This window comes from Diadema antillarum, unplaced genomic scaffold (genome assembly GCF_040938485.1).
Source record: "Diadema antillarum isolate AM-2024a unplaced genomic scaffold, OU_Dant_1.0 scf00000169, whole genome shotgun sequence".
NCBI classification, from domain to species: domain Eukaryota; kingdom Metazoa; phylum Echinodermata; class Echinoidea; order Diadematoida; family Diadematidae; genus Diadema; species Diadema antillarum.
In genome coordinates, this window is record NW_027271058.1 from 851,518 (window position 1) to 870,525 (window position 19,008).

A 19,008-nucleotide genomic window follows, 5' to 3' on the forward strand; every position below is an offset into this window, starting at 1 on the left:
TTGATCTTTGACCTTTTGACCTTTGAGGCAAAAACAAAAGAAAAAAAAAACTTTCCAGAGAATTTCTATTAGGTTATACATGTATACACCAAGTGTTAAAAAAAAATCCTGCTGGCATTGCATAAACATGAGGAAATAGTAAAAGTTTGAAGTGTCGCCCTTGACCTTTGACCCCTGACCTTTGACCCCATGAACCCATAACTCTAAATAATTACTGCCAGTCAGTACATGTATACCATACTATGTTCCATGAAGATACCTTGAACAATTTCCAAGGTACAGAGAAAAAAAGGTGAAGTTTTAATATATTTACTTGACCTTTTGACCTTCGACCTTTGACCTCATGACTCAAACTTTCCCCAGAGAATTTTAATTGGGTAATACATATATACACTAAGTTTCAAGAAAATATCTTCAGGCATTGCATAGATATGGTGGAAATAGTGAAATTCTATGTATTTGACCTTGACCTTTTGACCTTTGACCTTGAGCATGTGCACCCAAAAGTTGATAGGCACAACTTCACCCCCTAATACACATACATGCCAAGTTTCATTAAGATACCTAAAAAGGTTTTGATAGTTACCCTGTCCACAAAATTCATTACGGACGGACGGACGGACGGACAACCCGAAAACATAATGCCTCCGGCACCACTTCGTGGCGGAGGCATAATAAATGGAATGGAAAATCAGTTTGAAATCAAATTTCCAACTCGTGATACAGAGCACAAATGTCTAAATTCAGTTTTCTAAATACAGTCGGTCTAACTTCTAATTTGCAATGACTCTTTCTATTTCTTGGGAAAAAAGAATTATTTAATACCAAGTACACATCTGATACGGTATAATTATATGAATACACTGTATATATTTGTCTTTTGAAAATGTCCAAAATAATGCACAAGCATTGGCAGCTTCTCTGAGGTACATGTATGCATAATGACTGCATGAAAAGTATGGAAAGCTAACTAGCAATGTGTGTATTTTGGAGTTTTGTTCTAGGACATACCATAAACATCTGTGCTCCTTCTGTTGCAGTACTTCACTTCAGACAGAATTTGAAATCATCGGCTTATCTCTGAGCAAAGTCTTGCCAACGACAGTTTTTCTCATTAATCCAAACTACTACTCTCGTGACCTGGTTTGGGACGGAGAAAAATAGAGCACTTTCTACCCACATCGTACACATTGGAGGAGCCAAATCCAGTGCATGTTTGGATTTAATCTTTCTCATCATGTGTGCAAGACACATAGAGGTCCATCATAATTTACATCATGTCCATAACATCAATTACAATGAGTTCATATGACATCTGCATGCACCCATTAATATTACCAGTATTTTTTTCAATAAAACATTCTAGCATTTACAATACAAATATATATTTTTGTGTTCTATAAGCTTGTCTGTCCACTGTATTCTATACCAGAGCCTGTCCAATGTGTGCTTTTATTAACAATGCTGAGTTTCCACAGACCATTGCACTTAAATTAGTGTCCAATAATAGAGCACAATTTGCACTATTTCCAAGTGTGCATGTGTGGAGGTAATCAACTCGTCAACCACCACTTTGATTTCTTAACTTCAAAACTGTGTGACTACGCACATACAGAACAGGACATGTTTTGCTATGTTTGTTAGCATCTAGCAGCTAATGATTTGCATCGCTGAACAGTGAACTGCATAAACTACAGATGGAGGCTTAAATCACATGTGTTTGACTGGTAAACGGAGACCGAGTTATAACTAATTGTCACTATTTACTACATTAACTTTTGTGGATACAAAAAAACAACAAAAACATGATACCAAAGGCACAGAGAGAGCTGCTACAGTAGAACATTAAGTATGCAAACTGTGCTCCTTTAAGTCATCAAACAGGCATTCACATGACAAGTTTTAATTATTGTTAATTGCATAATGAAACGAGATGAAATACAGCAATTTGCCACAATCAAGAGATTGTACGTTGTCATGACAAATGTGAAAACATTGCACAGTAAACAAACTTGGGCACGCTAGTGGACAAAGGGCAAGAATAATCAAACATGTATACTTAACATTTCAATAATATCCACCTAAATTATACCATTTCGTAATAAGGCACAATTGTCATGAATCAGCGTACACTGCAATGAAAACAGATATCACATGCAGAGACACGTAGCATTTGTCGCTGTTGCTGCTGTTCATATGCGCACATTTTATGTGGAATGCATATATAATATAATAAGAATATCAAAATTTGACAAGATTAGCAAAAACAGCATGGAGGAAAAATACTTCTTTCTGTCCCTTCTCAGTCCAATCTTCCAGACATGGTAGGCTGACACAAATATAATACAATAAATATGCCTCCAGCACCACTAAATTGTGGAGTGGAGACATTACAGAAATATACACACATCAAGAAAGTATGGACACCTTAGATTTCATACCAACATACCTGATCTTCTATTTGCATCTTGTAACAGTCTAAAGTGGATTAGTTTCTACTTCCTGATGATAGTCTAATAAAAGTAATGCTATAGTATCTGGTAGATAGAAAGTTTCCTCTATCTCCAATCAGAATGATGACCCCAACACCAAGCATCAAGGATGATGCTTCGGAGTGACTACGGTCATAGCACAAAATACTTCCAATCCTGACCTCTGCAATCCTAAAACTCAATAAATGTTACTGTATTCTGCTGTAGTATACACAGTACTTCCACATCAGTTTAGGCTGCACTAGCCACATTACATCTCGTGAGATGCTAAAGCTATGAGCCCTCATAATGATACACTGGCCCTTGTACTGTCCTACGAAGAGATACATCTTCTACTCGTAATCTACTCTTTGAAGCTAGTACTTTCAAAATATATTTGATATATCTAATACTATCATGGCATTCATATAACTAAATAGGTCCAATTCTTCTTTGTATACCAATTTAAACTGCAGCTATGACATTTGTAATTAAACTGGAGTTTCTATACGCTACATTCCATTAATTTTGGCCACACCGAAAAGTTTTCCTTTCCTCTTGAATGGTTATTCAGCTCAGGGTGTAGTGAGGTACCCGCACCTCGCCAAGGGCCCTAATATCATCACCCTGTGCAAAATTGCTACAAGCACACTGAACAGTACGCTTGAAATTTTGCAGGGTTGCCACAACCAATTAAACTGAGGTGAAAACCTGCCAGTTTTCTCGAAAATCTTAATTTCTTAGGAATAGGTATCTCGTGTTTTAGTATCACCATAGTCACCTGTACACATCTTTTACATGCATTGTCTATGGGAGCCCAGGGTGGCAAGGTGCGGGCCCCTTCCTTAGCGCACAACTGTTCCACATCGTTCACATTTGACGACGATAGCTGCAAATTTCCGTTAAAAATCTCTGAATTTGTGGTTCCACTGGAATCTTCATAATTTTTCCCAAATGTTAGAGGGATTTCATAGAATTTCAGTGATGTAGCGTGATTTAAATATGCATAAACATGAACTATAATGGTGTGGGTCACTCAAGTATACATTTTATATCATTCCATGATGGTTCTAACAACACTAATGTTCATTCATTCATCTGTTTGTTTGTTTATTTGTTCGTTGATTAATTAATCAATTAATTCATTCATTCATTCATTCATTCTTTCCCGTTTAAAAAAGGTAGCAACATTTAAAAAATTCAAGTTACAATTGTCATGCTACAATGTATATGTTGAACCCTATCGGTGGATGGCTAGTATTTGTTAACATGGACACAACGCTTCACTACGCTATCATTTCAGACCTGCAAATCCACTGTGTTCATCATCATTTCTTAGTGAATGATGGCATTCATATTTCTATGCCTCTGTTATAACTTGTGAGTTCAACAAACTCTCAATTTTGTCAGTCTGTCTCTCTCCCTCCTTCACACTCTCCTTCTCCCCCTCATTCATGCACACACACACACACACACACACACACACACACTTTCTCTCTATCTATCCATCTCTCTCCATCAGTCTATGACAGAGGAGGGAGATGATGCACCTCTGGTATATCTGCTGTGGCGTCGTCCTCCACTTCCCTCAGACCTTCACTCTTTCTCTCCTTCCCAACCAGATCAAGGAGTGCCTTGGCCTCCGGGTCCTTGTCAAGGATGCTCTTGGGGCCCCCTTCCTCCTCATCATCCTGAAAAATACACACTTGGTTTGTTTACTTGCTTTATTTTTTTTTTAAAGGAGCACATCAAACAAATAACATGGAGCTACAATGGCCTGAAGTACAAGCCAAAATGAATTTGTTTATCTCCTGCAGTTGACAAGTGGACAACATTAAATTAGGGCCATTATAATGGTAGGATGAATGGCACTATTGCAGGTGACCCAACAACAAACACCGGGAGCCAACAAAGATTGAACCTTGAAAGGATATTCCTTTTTCTCTACAAGGCGTGTTACAAGTGAGAAATCTCAAATTCAGTCTCAACCCAGTTCAGTGACTGTGATAAAGCACCATTTGGCGACATCACACATATGCGTGTCTTTATCAACAGTTAAAGAACATATTTCTTTTCCAGGAAGGTATCAGCCGGCCCACTCAGACATGAATTCAAGAAATGCAACAGAATTATACTGCTTTGTGAGAGAGTTTGAAGTTGCACATTGGACCAACATTAACACCAGTCACTTCGGTGAAATCAGTACCACGTCCCACAGTGAAATCAGTACCATGTCCCACCACATTCGAAAGATAGCTTGAAACATTCAGGGGGGTGAGAGCACTTGTGGAAAAGAGTCTGAAAATATCTTCAATTTGTTTGTTTGTTTTTTTTTACTGAAGTGCCTTAACCCTAACTAGGCCGGGCTATTTAGGTAGTTGATAGAGCCGGGGGGGGGGGGGGGGGGCCTCCCAGGCCCCCCCTCCAGATCTCGGCCGTCGACCGCGCGATCGCGACGAAAATTGGCACACACATTGCCTATGATGTAATCTAAAATACCATGAAGTTAATTCTTCAAAAAATCATCATTTATGCTAAATTATGCTAATTTATGCAAGATGATGCATAAAATCAGACTATTTGGTATAAATCACAAAAAAAACACTCAAAACAGGCACATTTTTTGTGTAAATATTCTTTTTAGTGTCCTTAGCAAATGTAATAAAAAAAATTGTGATATCAGAAAAAATTCTTAAGTATTTTTTTTTTTATTTCTTATGTATTTCTTTGTTTTTTCGACTTTATGTTTTTCATTGTTTTTTCGATGAAATTTGTCCGCGACATCGCTCCGAACCAGAAAATATGTTATTCATTGATTTTAATCAATAAAACACCAAAATAATCATGCTTTTATGAAATTTGCCAGTAAGCACAGTTTGCATTGAAATTGTACACGAATTAACGTTTTTGAGCAATTTTTGGTCTGACATGCGTGTACATATTTATGCGTAACTTCGGAACCGCGCGCCCGGGCGTCGCAAATTTGGTGTCAAAAGATGCGGGAGACTCGAAAGAAAAAAGTCATGAAACGTCGCGGCGATAGCTTTTTGCGATTGCAATACATCGCGCGGAACGTCGAGGGGCTAGTTAGGGTTAAATTGTGATCATTTCAATGCATTTGAAATGCATAAATGTTTGAAAAGCAGGTTCTGGGCAGAGTAAAAATAAGTTCGATATGAGATTAAACTCTGAACACTCACATCCCTGATCATGGAATTACCAGGCAGCAAGTCACACATTCCACCACTGTGTATCTCCCCCAATGTAAAGGTGTGAGTATTTTTATTAAACAAAGGATGCATACCTCTGCTTTTTTCTTCGGGACAGGTCCCACAGCCCAGGCTTCCAGACAGTCAATGACGAAGTCCTCCGATCCGGACAGTCTTGGACTTTCGTACGTGGTGCACGTTGGTCTGGCTCTGCTGTGCCCCTTGCCAAAGTCCTGGTCCAGCCAGAGTCCAAAGTATTCAAACTGTCCTCCCATTCCCTGTCAACCAATATTTGGTGGCAAAGGTTTATCATTTCAGTCTAAAATATGCTGGTGAACTGAAACATGAAAGAATGCTTATACAAGGTCGAAGGGCTCATAAAAAATCTGCCCTTTTAGTGGCAGAGGATCAAATGAGATGAAATCTTTAATGGCATAATGATGATTTCAAGTGATTGTAAATATGAATTAAAAAGAATATAACAGAAGACGCAACAAATGAACAGAAGACTGTTGTTATGAATGCTCAATATATGCAACTCCACTTCAACTCAGTAGTAATAACTTCTTCTTTTTTAGTAAGATATTGACATCAGTCATTCATATATTTGGCAGCTATTGTACCATTGTGCATTTCAGCATTTGGAATGGCATTTTTTGCTGGAATAGCAGTTTCCACAAAGAGATCTGGCAAAGACGGAAATGAATTGCTCTTACCAGGAGCACTCTGATCTTAATTGCTCTCTCATACCTGAACTGATTCTAAATGTAGAATAACATAACCATCTCTGGCGACAAGGATTTTTAATCAGATGAAGAGGGATGCCATAATCAGATCATGTTCTTTTTTTAAAGAAATATTAATGAAATACAATAATAGGAGCCTTGACATCACATGGAAACACACGGTACCACATCTCTGAGCAAGATATTGCAGTCAATGTACAATCTTTACACAATGAGCATGAACTCAGAGAAAATAACACAGGGGCACATGCACTGACTTCGAATGAATGAATGAATGAATGAATGAATGAATGAATGAATGAATGAATGAATGAATGAATGAATGAATGAATGAATGAATGAATGAATGAATGAATGAATGAATGAATGAATGAATGGATGGATGGATGGATGGATGGATGGATGGATGAATAGATAGATGGATGGATGGATGGATGGATGAATGGATGGATGGATGAATGGATGGATGGATGGATGGATGGATGGATGGATGGATGAATAGATAGATGAATGAATGAATGAATGGATGGATGGATGGATGGATGGATGGATGGATAGAAAGATGAATGGATGGATGGATGGATGGATGGATGGATGGATGGATGGATGGATGAATGAATGAATGAATGAATGAATGAATGAATGAATGAATGAATTAATGAATGAATGAATTAATTAATTAATTAATGAGTGGTTGAGTGTATGATTGAATGGGTAAATCAGTGAATGGGTGAATGAGGACATGAGTGAGTGAATGAGCAAATGAGTGATTGCATGAATTAATTAATGAATGAATAAATGAATGAATGCATGAAGCTGACAAATAATCACAACTTCACTTACCAGGCCATTTGGCATGGTCTGCTGATCGATGTTGAGATACATGTAGTGATCATTGTGACCAGTCGTCTCATAGATGCCGAGGTCAGGGGTCAACGTGAACAGAAAGCAGTGCGTGTCGCCTGACGTGGGAATAACATGACATCACCATCATTCCAAGTCGATACGATACAGGTCAGAGCACTGGGACATGGCATCCGTTCAATCTAAAATAACATTAGCCTACAATAACTGGGCGGATGGAAGCAATTATATGAATTAACACTCTGACACGTAGGTTCCAACTGCAATCTACGTAGGCCATTACTGATAGAGCATTGCAAATTCATAATCTTTTTGATATAACTTTCACTATTAATAAATGTAAGAATTCCTTGGTTATATATTCTACTTTGACTTTCAATTTCGATGTTTTGGAGATTTTGATTCCTCTTGGTGTAGAAAATCTCATCTGCAATTCATTTCTGACTGTTCACTCTATTACAGATTACTATTATACACTAGCACTTTTATGCAGACATTGACATCATAGCATATATCCATCTCATGTAGGCTGTACATACAATGTAAAAATCTTCACAAATGGCATTTTAATGCCCGCTTTTGGTGAACCAACATATAATCCATTAAAAAACACATTCTCTGTATTTTGTATGCATTTTTTATTTTTACCAGTAGTCCATTCTGCTAATACAGGCAAAGACAGAAACCCATAGCTTACAAGGAGCAAATGTACTACGTTATGAAAACTATGGGATTTTATAATTATGTCGCAGGGAACTGGTTAAGGCAAGAATCACAAGACGAGAGCATACCAACAAAGTTTGGTCCCAGGCGCCAGCTCTCCGAAGCAAACCCACCAAAGGTCCTACCCTCCGTGTCCCGGATGAGGATGATGGACGGCCCCTTGCCCTGGATGTGGGACAGGAGCGTGGAGAAGCTAGAGCCGTGAACGGCCAAGGAGTAGAGGAATCGCCACTCGCGGCGCAGCTCGTGGGGCAGGTGATAGTTGAGCGTCAGGAGGGTGGGCAGATCCAGCAGGGACGTGACCTTTGATTTTGTGGCCCCACCACAGAGGGGCAAGGTGGGCACGTGGTGCAGCACATCGTCAATGACGGTGTCGGCAGTGTCATCATAGGATTCTGCCGAGGCTGTACTAGTGTCCTGGAAAGAGAGGTTATGTGACTTCTATCAAAACAAATGAGCTGAAATTGGCTTGATTTGAAAGAATTTACAACTCATAACATAATGTGCCACCTCAAAATTTCAATATGAGGTAAACAGTGGTTGGACCTGAGCAATATAAATGGGTACTGAGTATATTGCCTGTGCCATCAAGATACTGCCAACATCATAGATGAGTGCACAAAATGGTAAACCTTGTGGGGAAAAAACAACAACAACTTGGGAGGACTAATGGCTTATGATGCCCACATTCCCATTTCGCCATGATAGCCATATTTTCATACTATCCATCATGTCTGCACTCCACAGTGTCACCCCACAATCATGACGCAATGTAAAATACTTATCGCCTACAAATGTCACTTTATGTCCAAACAAAATGGGTATGAAGTTTTTGTGTTTCTTTGGTTTGTTTGGTCCGTCTGGTTTGGTCCCTCTGGTTTGGTCCCTCTGGTTTTGTCCCTCTGGTTTGGTCCGCCTGGTTTCTTCCGCCTGGTTTGGTCCGCCTGGTTTGGTCCGTCTGGTTTGGTCCCTCTGGTTTGGTCCGTCTGGTTTGGTCCCTCTGGTTTGGTCTCTCTGGTTTGGTCCGTCTGGTTTGGTCCCTCTGGTTTGGTCCCTCTGGTTTGGTTTGGTCCCTCTGGTTTGGTCCCTCTGGTTTGGTCCACCTGGTTTCTTCCGCCTGGTTTGGTCCGCCTGGTTTGGTCCGTCTGGTTTGGTCCCTCTGGTTTGGTCCCTCTGGTTTGGTCCCTCTGGTTTGGTCCGTCTGGTTTGGTCCCTCTGGTTTGGTCTCTCTGGTTTGGTCCGTCTGGTTTGGTCCCTCTGGTTTGGTCCCTCTGGTTTGGTCCCTCTGGTTTGGTCCCTCTGGTTTGGTCCCTCTGGTTTGGTCCCTCTGGTTTGGTCCCTCTGATTTGGTCCCTCTGATTTGGTCCCTCTGGTTTGGTTTGGTCCCTCTGGTTTGGTCCCTCTGGTTTGGTCCCCCTGGTTTGGTCCGTCTGGTTTGGTCCCTCTGGTCCGCCTGGTTTGGTCCCTCTGGTTTGATCCCTTTGGTTTGGTCTCTTTGGTTTGGTCTGTTTGGTTTGGTCCATTTGGTATGGTCCATTTGGTTTGATCCGTCTGTTTGCTTTGGTCCGTTTGCTTTGGTCCGGTCGGTTTGGTTCGGTCGGTTTGGTCCGGTCAGTTTGCTTTGGTCTGTTTGCTTTGGTCTGTTTGCTTTGGTCTGTTTGCTTTGGTCTGTTTGGTTTGCTCCATTTGGTTTGGTCCGTTTGGTTTGGTCCGTCTGGTTTGGTCCGTCTGGTTTGGTCCGTCTGGTTTGGTCCGGCTGGTTTGGCGCGGCTGGTTTGGTCCATCTGGTTTGGTCTCTGGTTTGGTCTCTTTGATCTCTTTGGTTTGGTCTGTTTGGTTTGGTCCATCTGGTTTGGTCCATTTGGTATGGTCCATTTGCTTTGGTCCGATCTGTTTGCTTTGGTCTGTTTGCTTTGGTGTGTTTGCTTTGGTCTGTTTGTTTTGGTCTCTTTGCTTCGGTCTGTTTGGTTTGGTCCGTTTGGTTTGGTCTCTTTGGTTTGGTCTCTTTGGTCTCTTTGGCTGCTTTGGTCCGGTCGGTTTGCTTTGGTCGGTTTGCTTTGGTCGGTTTGCTTTGGTCGGTTTGCTTTGGTCGGTTTGCTTTGGTCGGTTTGCTTTGGTCAGTTTGCTTTGGTCCGTTTGCTTTGGTCCGTTTCGTTTGGTCCGTTTCGTTTGGGTTGGTCCGGTCGGTTTGGTCCGGTCGGTTTGGTCCGGTTGGTTTGGTCTGGTCGGTTTGGTCTGGTCGGTTTGGATTGGTCGGTTTGGTCTGTTCGGTCTGTTCGATCTGTTCGGTCAGTTTGGTCTGTTTGGTTTGTTTGGTTTGTTTGTTTGTTTGTTTCCAGTACAGAGTGGCTGAAGGGGGATGAGGGCTAAGGAGGTACTGCTTACCCTGGTAAGTGTTTTTCCTGGGTGAAAACAGACTTGGAAGAGATCTGTGAGGAGTGAGTAGAAGACGACTGTTTTCTCCAGCCATGACTGCACCTGAGACTCGTCCAAGATGCCATCATCATCTTGAAGAAAAGAAATGGCAATCTTTTTCGTTGGCCCCCGTTCAAGAGCACGGAAGATGTTAATTCACGATGGTTTCAGTTTAAAATAGTTAATAGAATTTTATATACAAATAAGATGTTGAATAGAATTGGATTGATTGAAAGAAAAGAATGTTCATTTTGCAATGTGTATGTTGAGACTTTTATATATTTTTTGAGTGAGTGTCAATATGTTGATAGATTGTGGGTTGAAGTAAGAGAATGGATTAATGTTAACACGGGGTTAGAAATAACATTTACGATGGAAAATAGATTATTTGGTTTTGGGGGTATTAACAATTCGGCACTGAATTGTATTACCACGCTTGTGAGATATAAAATTTATGTTTGTAATATAAGAAAAATAATACCTCGTTTGGATTTGTGTAAATATAGTATAAGGGAATATCATGATAAAGAGAAATTTATTGCAAGAAATAATCATAAGTTGCAAGTGTTTCAGAAAAAATGGTGTCTCTTTAGACACCTTTTTTCTTGATGTACCGGTATATTATATTGTATTGAATTCGAAAAAAGTATGATGTTATTTGAAATATGTTGTAGTATGTGTATAGATGAAAGAGAATAATAAATATCCCAGTGAGGGGAGAAAAAAAAAATCTTGATATAAAGAGACAAACAAAAGATTTTAAAAACTGGGTGCATGCTCATTAACCAGTTGAAGGCGAGTCCAGAGTATACTTGGGCAGGTATCTAGATGGGAAATGCGTGTCATAGGAAAATCAGCCTGTCCTCAATGGGCTAAGGCAGATGAACAAGCATGAAGGGAAAAAACTAATATTCTGTCTACCAATTTATGGACACCAACAAATCACACATACTTCAAGCACATGCAATGTGAACTCATATGTGCAAAATTTAAGTACGGAAAGCCTTGCATGATGCTTATCATATAATTCCCCTTTCCTCCCCCCATCGGCACACATACAATTTTAAAACCAAATACCAAGAAATACTGAACATGCACACACACACACACACACACATCCCTCAACATGAACATGATGCATTACTGCATGGTATTCAGGTAAGCATCAAGAATAATATACAGAAACTAAATTGAAAATTAACTTGATATGCTACACAATTACACCAAGTACACAAATGTTTGGGTGATTTACACTTATAATGAAGTAGTAAAGACTTTTTGACAAACCTTTTGCCCTGCAGAATCTGAATCTACAGACTGAAGCTGCTATAAGAATGTTCATTACTTTCATTTACTTCCACATGTACGTGGAATGACACATTCCTTCATTTCACTCAAAGCACAACGTACTATGCAGAAAAGGAGAGGGATTCAAGCCCCCTAATATCATTTTGATTTGTATCTTACCTCCTTCCATGTTGTGCAGGGTGTACCTGACAAATCTCTTGATGGAATCCGCATCTGAAGTCACCTGCCAGCCTCCCATTTTGTCTGATGCTCGTAACGCTTTCTCATAGGAATGCAGGATGTCACCAACAAACTACAAGGATAAAGGTTTAGAGCAATTTAGTAGTCTGTAAGCGTTATTGCCATGATCACAGTCAAATATTCCATCTCATAAAAACAAAGAAGGAAATGCCACACCAAAATCTTTTACTTTTTGCCTGAACATTACAAGTCATAATATTCTTTATTTCTTCTTTGTATGGAAAGTTCTAGTTTAAGATGTGAAAACTTACTAGAGTTGAGATGTACAAAATGCAAAGTTTGCACCTTTAGCACTAGCTAGGGCACTCAGATATAAGGCTTCATGGTATAGTTGTGATATAGCCAATACCAACATCCCTACAGATGAAAGGCTTTGAGGAGCTTTTTTCAAACAGATAATACAAATTATTCAGAATCAACAACTCAGACCAGTAATATCAATTTATAACAGACTTCCCTGAAAAACATATAAGAGAAAATTATCTTTGTAATATCAGCTGCATAGTATTGGTAGCTCTTAATGTGTGATATAACAGCAAAGATCTATACTTATGGGGATTCACTCTCCGATTGTGACACAACGTTTGCTCCTGCGACAATTGTTCTGGTCTTAGTTTCTCCAAGGACTTACGGTTAGGGTTAGAGTTGTGATGGGTTTTAGGTTTAGTTTCCTGAGAGGATTAGGATTGGGGTTAGGGTTGTGTTTGTAGGTAGCAGACTTATAGCATGCATATATTCATAATTTCATGAGAGCAATTGTTGCAGGAAAAAATGTAATGGGACCCTCTCCAATACATGATGCATTTCACAACATCAACAGTTTATTGGTAACGTACTTCTGCTAGATTTGCCTTGGATATTCTGTCGGCACTCTCTGCTGCCAGGCAACAGACCATGTGACTCGTCTCCTCCATGGTTCCCTTAAGGAGCTTCGCCATGACCACGACAAACGCTTCGTGGGATATGGACGCCAGAGACGACTTGCTGAAAGCGCCTTGAAAGAGCCACATCTGATTGAAGAGACGGGATACCGTCGTCCCCGGTAACCTGTCGCCAAGGTACTCCTGTCATGAGAAAAGTGTCGATTGTTACAGACTTCCCAATCTTTCTGACTGGAAAATAGGGATGATTTGGCTCAAAAGTGGGAAAGACGGAGCAGTTCCCATAGGAGTGTGTATAGTAAAATTATCACGAAAAACAGGAACTGCTACTGAAACAAGAGATGGAAATGGTCAAAATTCAGATTCTTTCCTCCAAATTCGAAATGGTTGGGAGGTCTGTTGTTACTGGCCAATGAACGATTTCTTTAAGAATTACAAAAGTGCTCAGAGAGTGCAGACCTTCATCAAGTATGTCATTTTCATCCACATTGTGATTTTCACCCTACACATGTATTATGGTCCTACATTCGTATCATCTGCATAATTAGATTCCTTAGCCATAAAAAACATACCCTCACTGCTGACCAGGGCTCCCAATTCATAAAGGATGTTAGGATAACAACTCTTTTTGGAATGGCAATTTCCCATAGGAACAGCCAATTAGGGGCCTCTTTCATAAAACTTGTCATCAGTGACAAGTTGTCATAGATGTGACCAGTTGTCATAGATGTGACAAGTAACTGAAATCCTTGCAGCTGATTGGTTGAGAGCAAATTTGTCACAGAAATGTGGCAGTTGTCACTTATGACAAGTTTTAAGAAACAGGCACCAGGAAGCTGGATTCTTATCATTACCATGACAAAGCTGCCATTCCAGCAAGAGTTGCCATCGTATCAACTTTTTATGAAATGGGCCCTGCTGTTGTCTGCTTCCGCCATACTCCCTGGCCTAAAGGACAGTGGCTCTGAGGGTCGCAAAAGAAAGTGCACCATCTTTGGTCATGATGGAACTTACAAATGATTTAAAAAAAAAGAAATCCTTCCAAAAAGTCAAAATGATTCTTGGCTTCAGATGGTGGTCCAGAAGACTATGAAAACTGATCATCTATTCCTTGTATGATCATTATCAACTTGTCCTGTACATTTCATCCAGAACTGTTCAAAGCTCTTTGAGTTACTTTGCAAACAGACAGACTAACAAACAACCTACAGCCGGCAAAGATATAGCCTCCTTTGGCAGAGGTACCTTCGTAACTAGGTAGGTGTGTACTCTCATATGATTGAAACAAAGTAATCAGTGATGAAGGGGCAAGATTTACCTGCATTTGGGACTCAGTAAATGTTGATGCAGAACTAGGTGAATTATTTTTGCTGCTCCCTCCCTTCTGCTGGCAGATGCTGTCAAAAACGGCCTGTAGCTCATCCTGTTCCTCGGCCGAAAAGAGAGAGCGGTAGCTCTGGTATTCTCCATGCAGCCCGCACCCGGCCTCAGTCTTTGAAGAACTTTCAGACTGGCCCATCGTTGATTCGTACAACCCTTGATGAGAGGTACCCGGGTACCTAAAGATAAAAGAGCATCGATGATTTCTTCACAGTGGTCAGTGAATTTATTGCCAAATTTATTACAAAACAAATTACTTTTTTTGCTAATCTTTTTCTCCTGTTGTCACTTTATTTGGTGGACAGTCTTATCATCTTGTGAATGAGAGGACTGTAAAGGTGTCAATGTATTTGTAGTCTTCATTCAAATAAGAGATGACCCACACCACAACCGAGAGAGTGCTAAGACTTATTATTACAATGTAGTGATGATGGGGTATTTCTTTTCTTCCCCCTCTCCCCTCCCCCTTTTGTTTGTTTGTTTGTTTGTGGTTTTTTTTTCCAAGGTCCAATTTTAAAGCTGTATTGATAAACAATTTTGTAATCCAGTAACTGAGTATTTCTGGAATATTTACTTCTTATGACATTATCAAGGGAGAACATTTGTCTTACATTATAACCATGATTGAAGTCCAGCTGCTTAGTTCATTGGCCCTACCTGCCAACATATCGAAAATCCTTCATAAAATTCATAAAAATTGCAGGATGCGGATCACCACCAAAATTTGATCATTTCACATTTGTTCCTCGTGTCATTCTCAACCTTTCCTGCAAGTTTCATCTAAATTCATTCACAGCTTTTTGAGTTATTTTGCACATGGACAAACCAATGGTAATGAAAACATAACCTCCTCCCTTGGCGGAGGTAAAAGAATAAATCAAATGGTAAAAAATGAGCCGACCAACATACCTCGTACTGTAAAGTAACATCACTGTATCGCTAATGGAGCATCATAAAAAATCAAACCTGTAAAGTACACTGTAGATTGTACCCTGAACAAGTGAAGTAGACTTGCTTAAACTTTTGTAGTGCCGTCTCTCCTTGTTTTGAACAGACACAGAATCCCTGTCCCCATTAAAATTGACTACGCTACTATGACACGTCAATGCCTAGCCCTAAGAAAAGGCGTTTAGAGTTCTATATAAAACTAGAAAAGCACTCCGAGAGCGCAGACCTCCGCCAAGCAGCTACTTTCCACCGAGAAGATCTTTCTCCTCTCCACCCCTGGGAAAAAGCTCTTTGGGCTCTTCCATAAGAGATCAGCGATTTCCACCCATAGGTATACATGCTGAAAATTGCCCGATTTCCCAATATAGAAGCCTTTGTTACGTCATAAACCCTCAGCTGCGCGGCGCGCCTCGCCCTAGCAGAAAGTGGAGCACGCACTTTAGTGCGCGTTTGAAAACCTCAAAAATGCACAGCTTGACCTCCCAAGTTCATTGAATTGACTCTACCAGTAAAAATATCAAAAATCCTTCATAAATTCCCCAAAAATTCTTGGATCACTACCAAAATTTAATAATTTGTTACTTGTGTCACTCTTAACTTTTCCTGAAAGTTTCATCAAAATTCGCCAACTACTTTTTGAGTTATTTTGCACAGGGACAAACAGATTTAGGATATAGGTGGTCAACATAGGAAGACGTGTTTTTGAGGAGCTCCCAAGTGACACTCGGTATATGCGGATTCAGTTTTGCCCGTTGTGAGTTTTTTACATCAAATGACGGCGTTTTTGACTGAGAATCTAGTTATCTGATTGACATCTGCATTAAGTGCTTCTACTTCGCGTATCGTACGGTTATTTCACTCATTTTCGCTGTTTTGGGAAGATATTTTGCTTGAGACTTTTCAAACAAAACTTCCCTGGTGCGTATGCCACGCATCCTTCCTACGTACTCTTCCATCACTACCTCATCGCGCATAGCAACCATCCCTTTATTTCGCGCTTAGTGTTAGGAGCTTTTGTGACATCATCAAAAGATGCCTCCGAAGAAGAAATCTGCTGAGGAAGTGGATCTCAGCGCGTTGAGGGATGAAGTAGCAAATCTCTCAGGTATTCTTAACGGCAAATTTTCTCAACTGGAGAAAGTGGTCTCGGAGGTGAAGGAGGGCCAGCAGGGCATTTTGAACTCTATCACTTTTCTCGATGCGAAATTCGAGGAGATGAAAAAGGTCACCGAGCGACTGGAGGGAGAAAATCACGAGCTCAAACAAAAAAATCAGCAGCTGGAGAGAAGAGTGGACGATCTGACACACCAAATTAAAGACCTCGACCAGTACCACCGTCGGGTCAACCTTGAAATCGCCGGCGTGCCAGAAGAAAAGGGTGAAAACCCTGAAAAGATCGTCTTAAAGATTGCTCAGAAGATCACTGAAGATGTGAGCGCTGGCGACATCGACATTGCTCATCGAATAGGAAAAGAGGATGATCAGCGGGGGCCACGGCCGATAATCGTGAGATTCACCAACCGACGCTCGCGAAACATGATCTACGACGGCCGAAGAAAGCTACAGCACTTCACCACAAAAGATCTCGGGCTCCGCAGCAACTCTAAGGGCAACGGAAGGATCTATGTCAACGAAAACCTTGTTGCGTCCACCAGGGAGCTGTTGAAGGAAACAAACAGAGCAAGGAGACTGGCCGGATACAAATACCTGTGGACCCACAACGGGCGAATCTATGTGAAGAAAAACGACGGAGGCGCCATCAGTGTCATCAACAGGAAAGAGGACTTGTCAAAGCTACAGTAAATATACGCATTACCTTTGTTTGTTGTCTACCACTATGATCCTTCCTCTAAATGCTGGATAACAATATTTTTCCTTTTAATCTCTTAACAGATGATGACTTTGTTACTTTATTTCAAAAAGACCAAAATGTACCTGCTAGAAACACCAAGTTTGATAGGACTGCAACTAGAATTTTAGCCGACAATCTAGATGAACTTAACATTGAGTTTAACAGCCACGATGAAGCGTGTCAACTTGCTCAATCGCCATACTTTACAGAAGCTACCCTTAGAGAATATTTACGAACGCTAGAACGAGCTGAATTATTTTGTTTCCATTTGAATATAAGAAGTGCTAATCGAAACTTTGAAAAGCTTCGCTTATTTCTTGATAATATTGATTTGCCCATGTTGCCTATCATAGGCCTCTCTGAAACGTGGTCTGCTGAAACTCCAGCGTCAGGTCCAATTAATGTTCTTGCTGGTTATGATATTGTCATTAACAACAGATCAAATAGACCAGGTGGTGGAGTAGCTATATATGTTCCCCGAATATATGATTACGCTATAAAGGAAGAACTGAAATATATGAATGATGTAATAGAATCATTATTTATTGAAATTTCTGTCTGTAAGGGCAAAAACATTCTGCTTGGAGTTATATACAGACCTCCTCAATCTAATTATGATGATTTTATGAATATTATGAACGATATTTGTCGAAACGGTGCATTCCACAACAAGGATTGCATCATCATGGGTGATTTCAATATAAATCTTTTGTCAAGCAGTAATGCTGCCTGTGATAATTTCCTTGATAACATTTTACAAGCCTCATTTCTGCCTCTTATTTCTAAACCAACAAGAATTACTGGTCATTCTGCTACTCTTATTGATAACATTTTTGCGAACCTAAAACCTTTTCCAAAATCTGGCATAGTGGTGAGCGATATATCAGACCATTTTATGATATTTTGTCACCTTGATATTGGACCAAGGAGTCATAGTACAATTCGAAGTCATGTATTTCGTCGTAAATTCACTCCTGAAAATATCGCTCTCGTTCAGGAAAAACTTCAATCTGTGGACTGGTCAATTGTGTATGACGCAAATGAAAATATTGACCAAGCATATGATAACTTTCTTTATCTTTTGAATAATTGCCTAGATGCATGCATTCCCTTAAGGAAATGTCGTACACAGGATTACAAACGAATCCCCAAGCAACCATGGGTTTCCAAAACACTCTTACGCTCAATAAATCGCAAGAGTACTTTATATGTTAATTTTATCAAAAACCGTGACGAAACCTCTCGAATGAAATATATTTCGTACAAAAATATTCTTACCAATACACTCAGATTAGCTAAAAAACAATATTTTGCAGACCAATTGAGTCAATTCAAATGTGATATCAAGCACACTTGGAAAGTAATAAATACAGTTTTGAATAGAGGGAAGGCTGTAAATCCCATTTCTAAAGTTCAAGTTGATAATACCAGGGTGGTCCACAACTTGAAATTTTAGCATGTTGCAAGCTCACAATCTGAGAATATTGCAGAAAATTGAATATGCGCGGAGCGCACACGATGAGTACATAGTATGCAATATTTTGCTGCTTATCTCTCTTTGTGCTGCTTACATTCAATGTTCTCTCATGTTTTATATATCTAAAGTACCTAGTAGTTTGATGTTTCTTATGTTATGCACATGTTTTGCACATTTTTGAATACTTTTACTTTGAGCTTGTTGCAAATTCTTGAGGATGTTGCATAGCATGTTGCTGGCTTTTTAGGATGTTGCACAAGAATTTTAGCATGTTGCAGCGACATGCTGAAACCCCTCGTGGACCACCCTGTAATACTATCATTGAAGACAAGTCTGAAATTGCCGAGATTTTCAACTCATACTTTCCAAAGATAGGTTCAAACTTAGCACAAACTATTACTCCAAGTGATAAATCATTTTACGAATTTCTTTCCTCACCAAACGACCACTCAATTTTTTTCAAGCCAATTGACAGGCAAGAATTAATCAAAATT

The 19,008-nt window shown here is 39.9% G+C and overlaps 2 protein-coding genes across 2 annotated transcripts; one reads left to right on the forward strand and one right to left on the reverse strand.

Annotated features, from left to right (window-relative positions):
- Positions 1–3,940: 3,940 nt before the first annotated feature.
- On the reverse strand, positions 3,941–14,935 carry LOC139722668 (MTOR-associated protein MEAK7-like). The gene is made up of 8 exons (XM_071633960.1): positions 14,176–14,935; positions 12,813–13,040; positions 11,896–12,028; positions 10,399–10,520; positions 8,082–8,430; positions 7,270–7,388; positions 5,776–5,958; positions 3,941–4,162 (listed from the first exon to the last, which is right to left on the reverse strand). The coding sequence occupies exons 1-8, from the start codon at positions 14,374–14,376 to the stop codon at positions 3,995–3,997; spliced, it is 1,503 nt and encodes a 500-aa protein (XP_071490061.1). The 5' UTR covers positions 14,377–14,935; the 3' UTR covers positions 3,941–3,994.
- A 1,282-nt stretch (positions 14,936–16,217) lies between these two features.
- On the forward strand, positions 16,218–16,988 carry LOC139722655 (uncharacterized). The gene has a single exon (XM_071633947.1). The coding sequence runs from the start codon at positions 16,218–16,220 to the stop codon at positions 16,986–16,988; it is 771 nt and encodes a 256-aa protein (XP_071490048.1).
- The last annotated feature ends 2,020 nt before the right edge of the window (positions 16,989–19,008 follow it).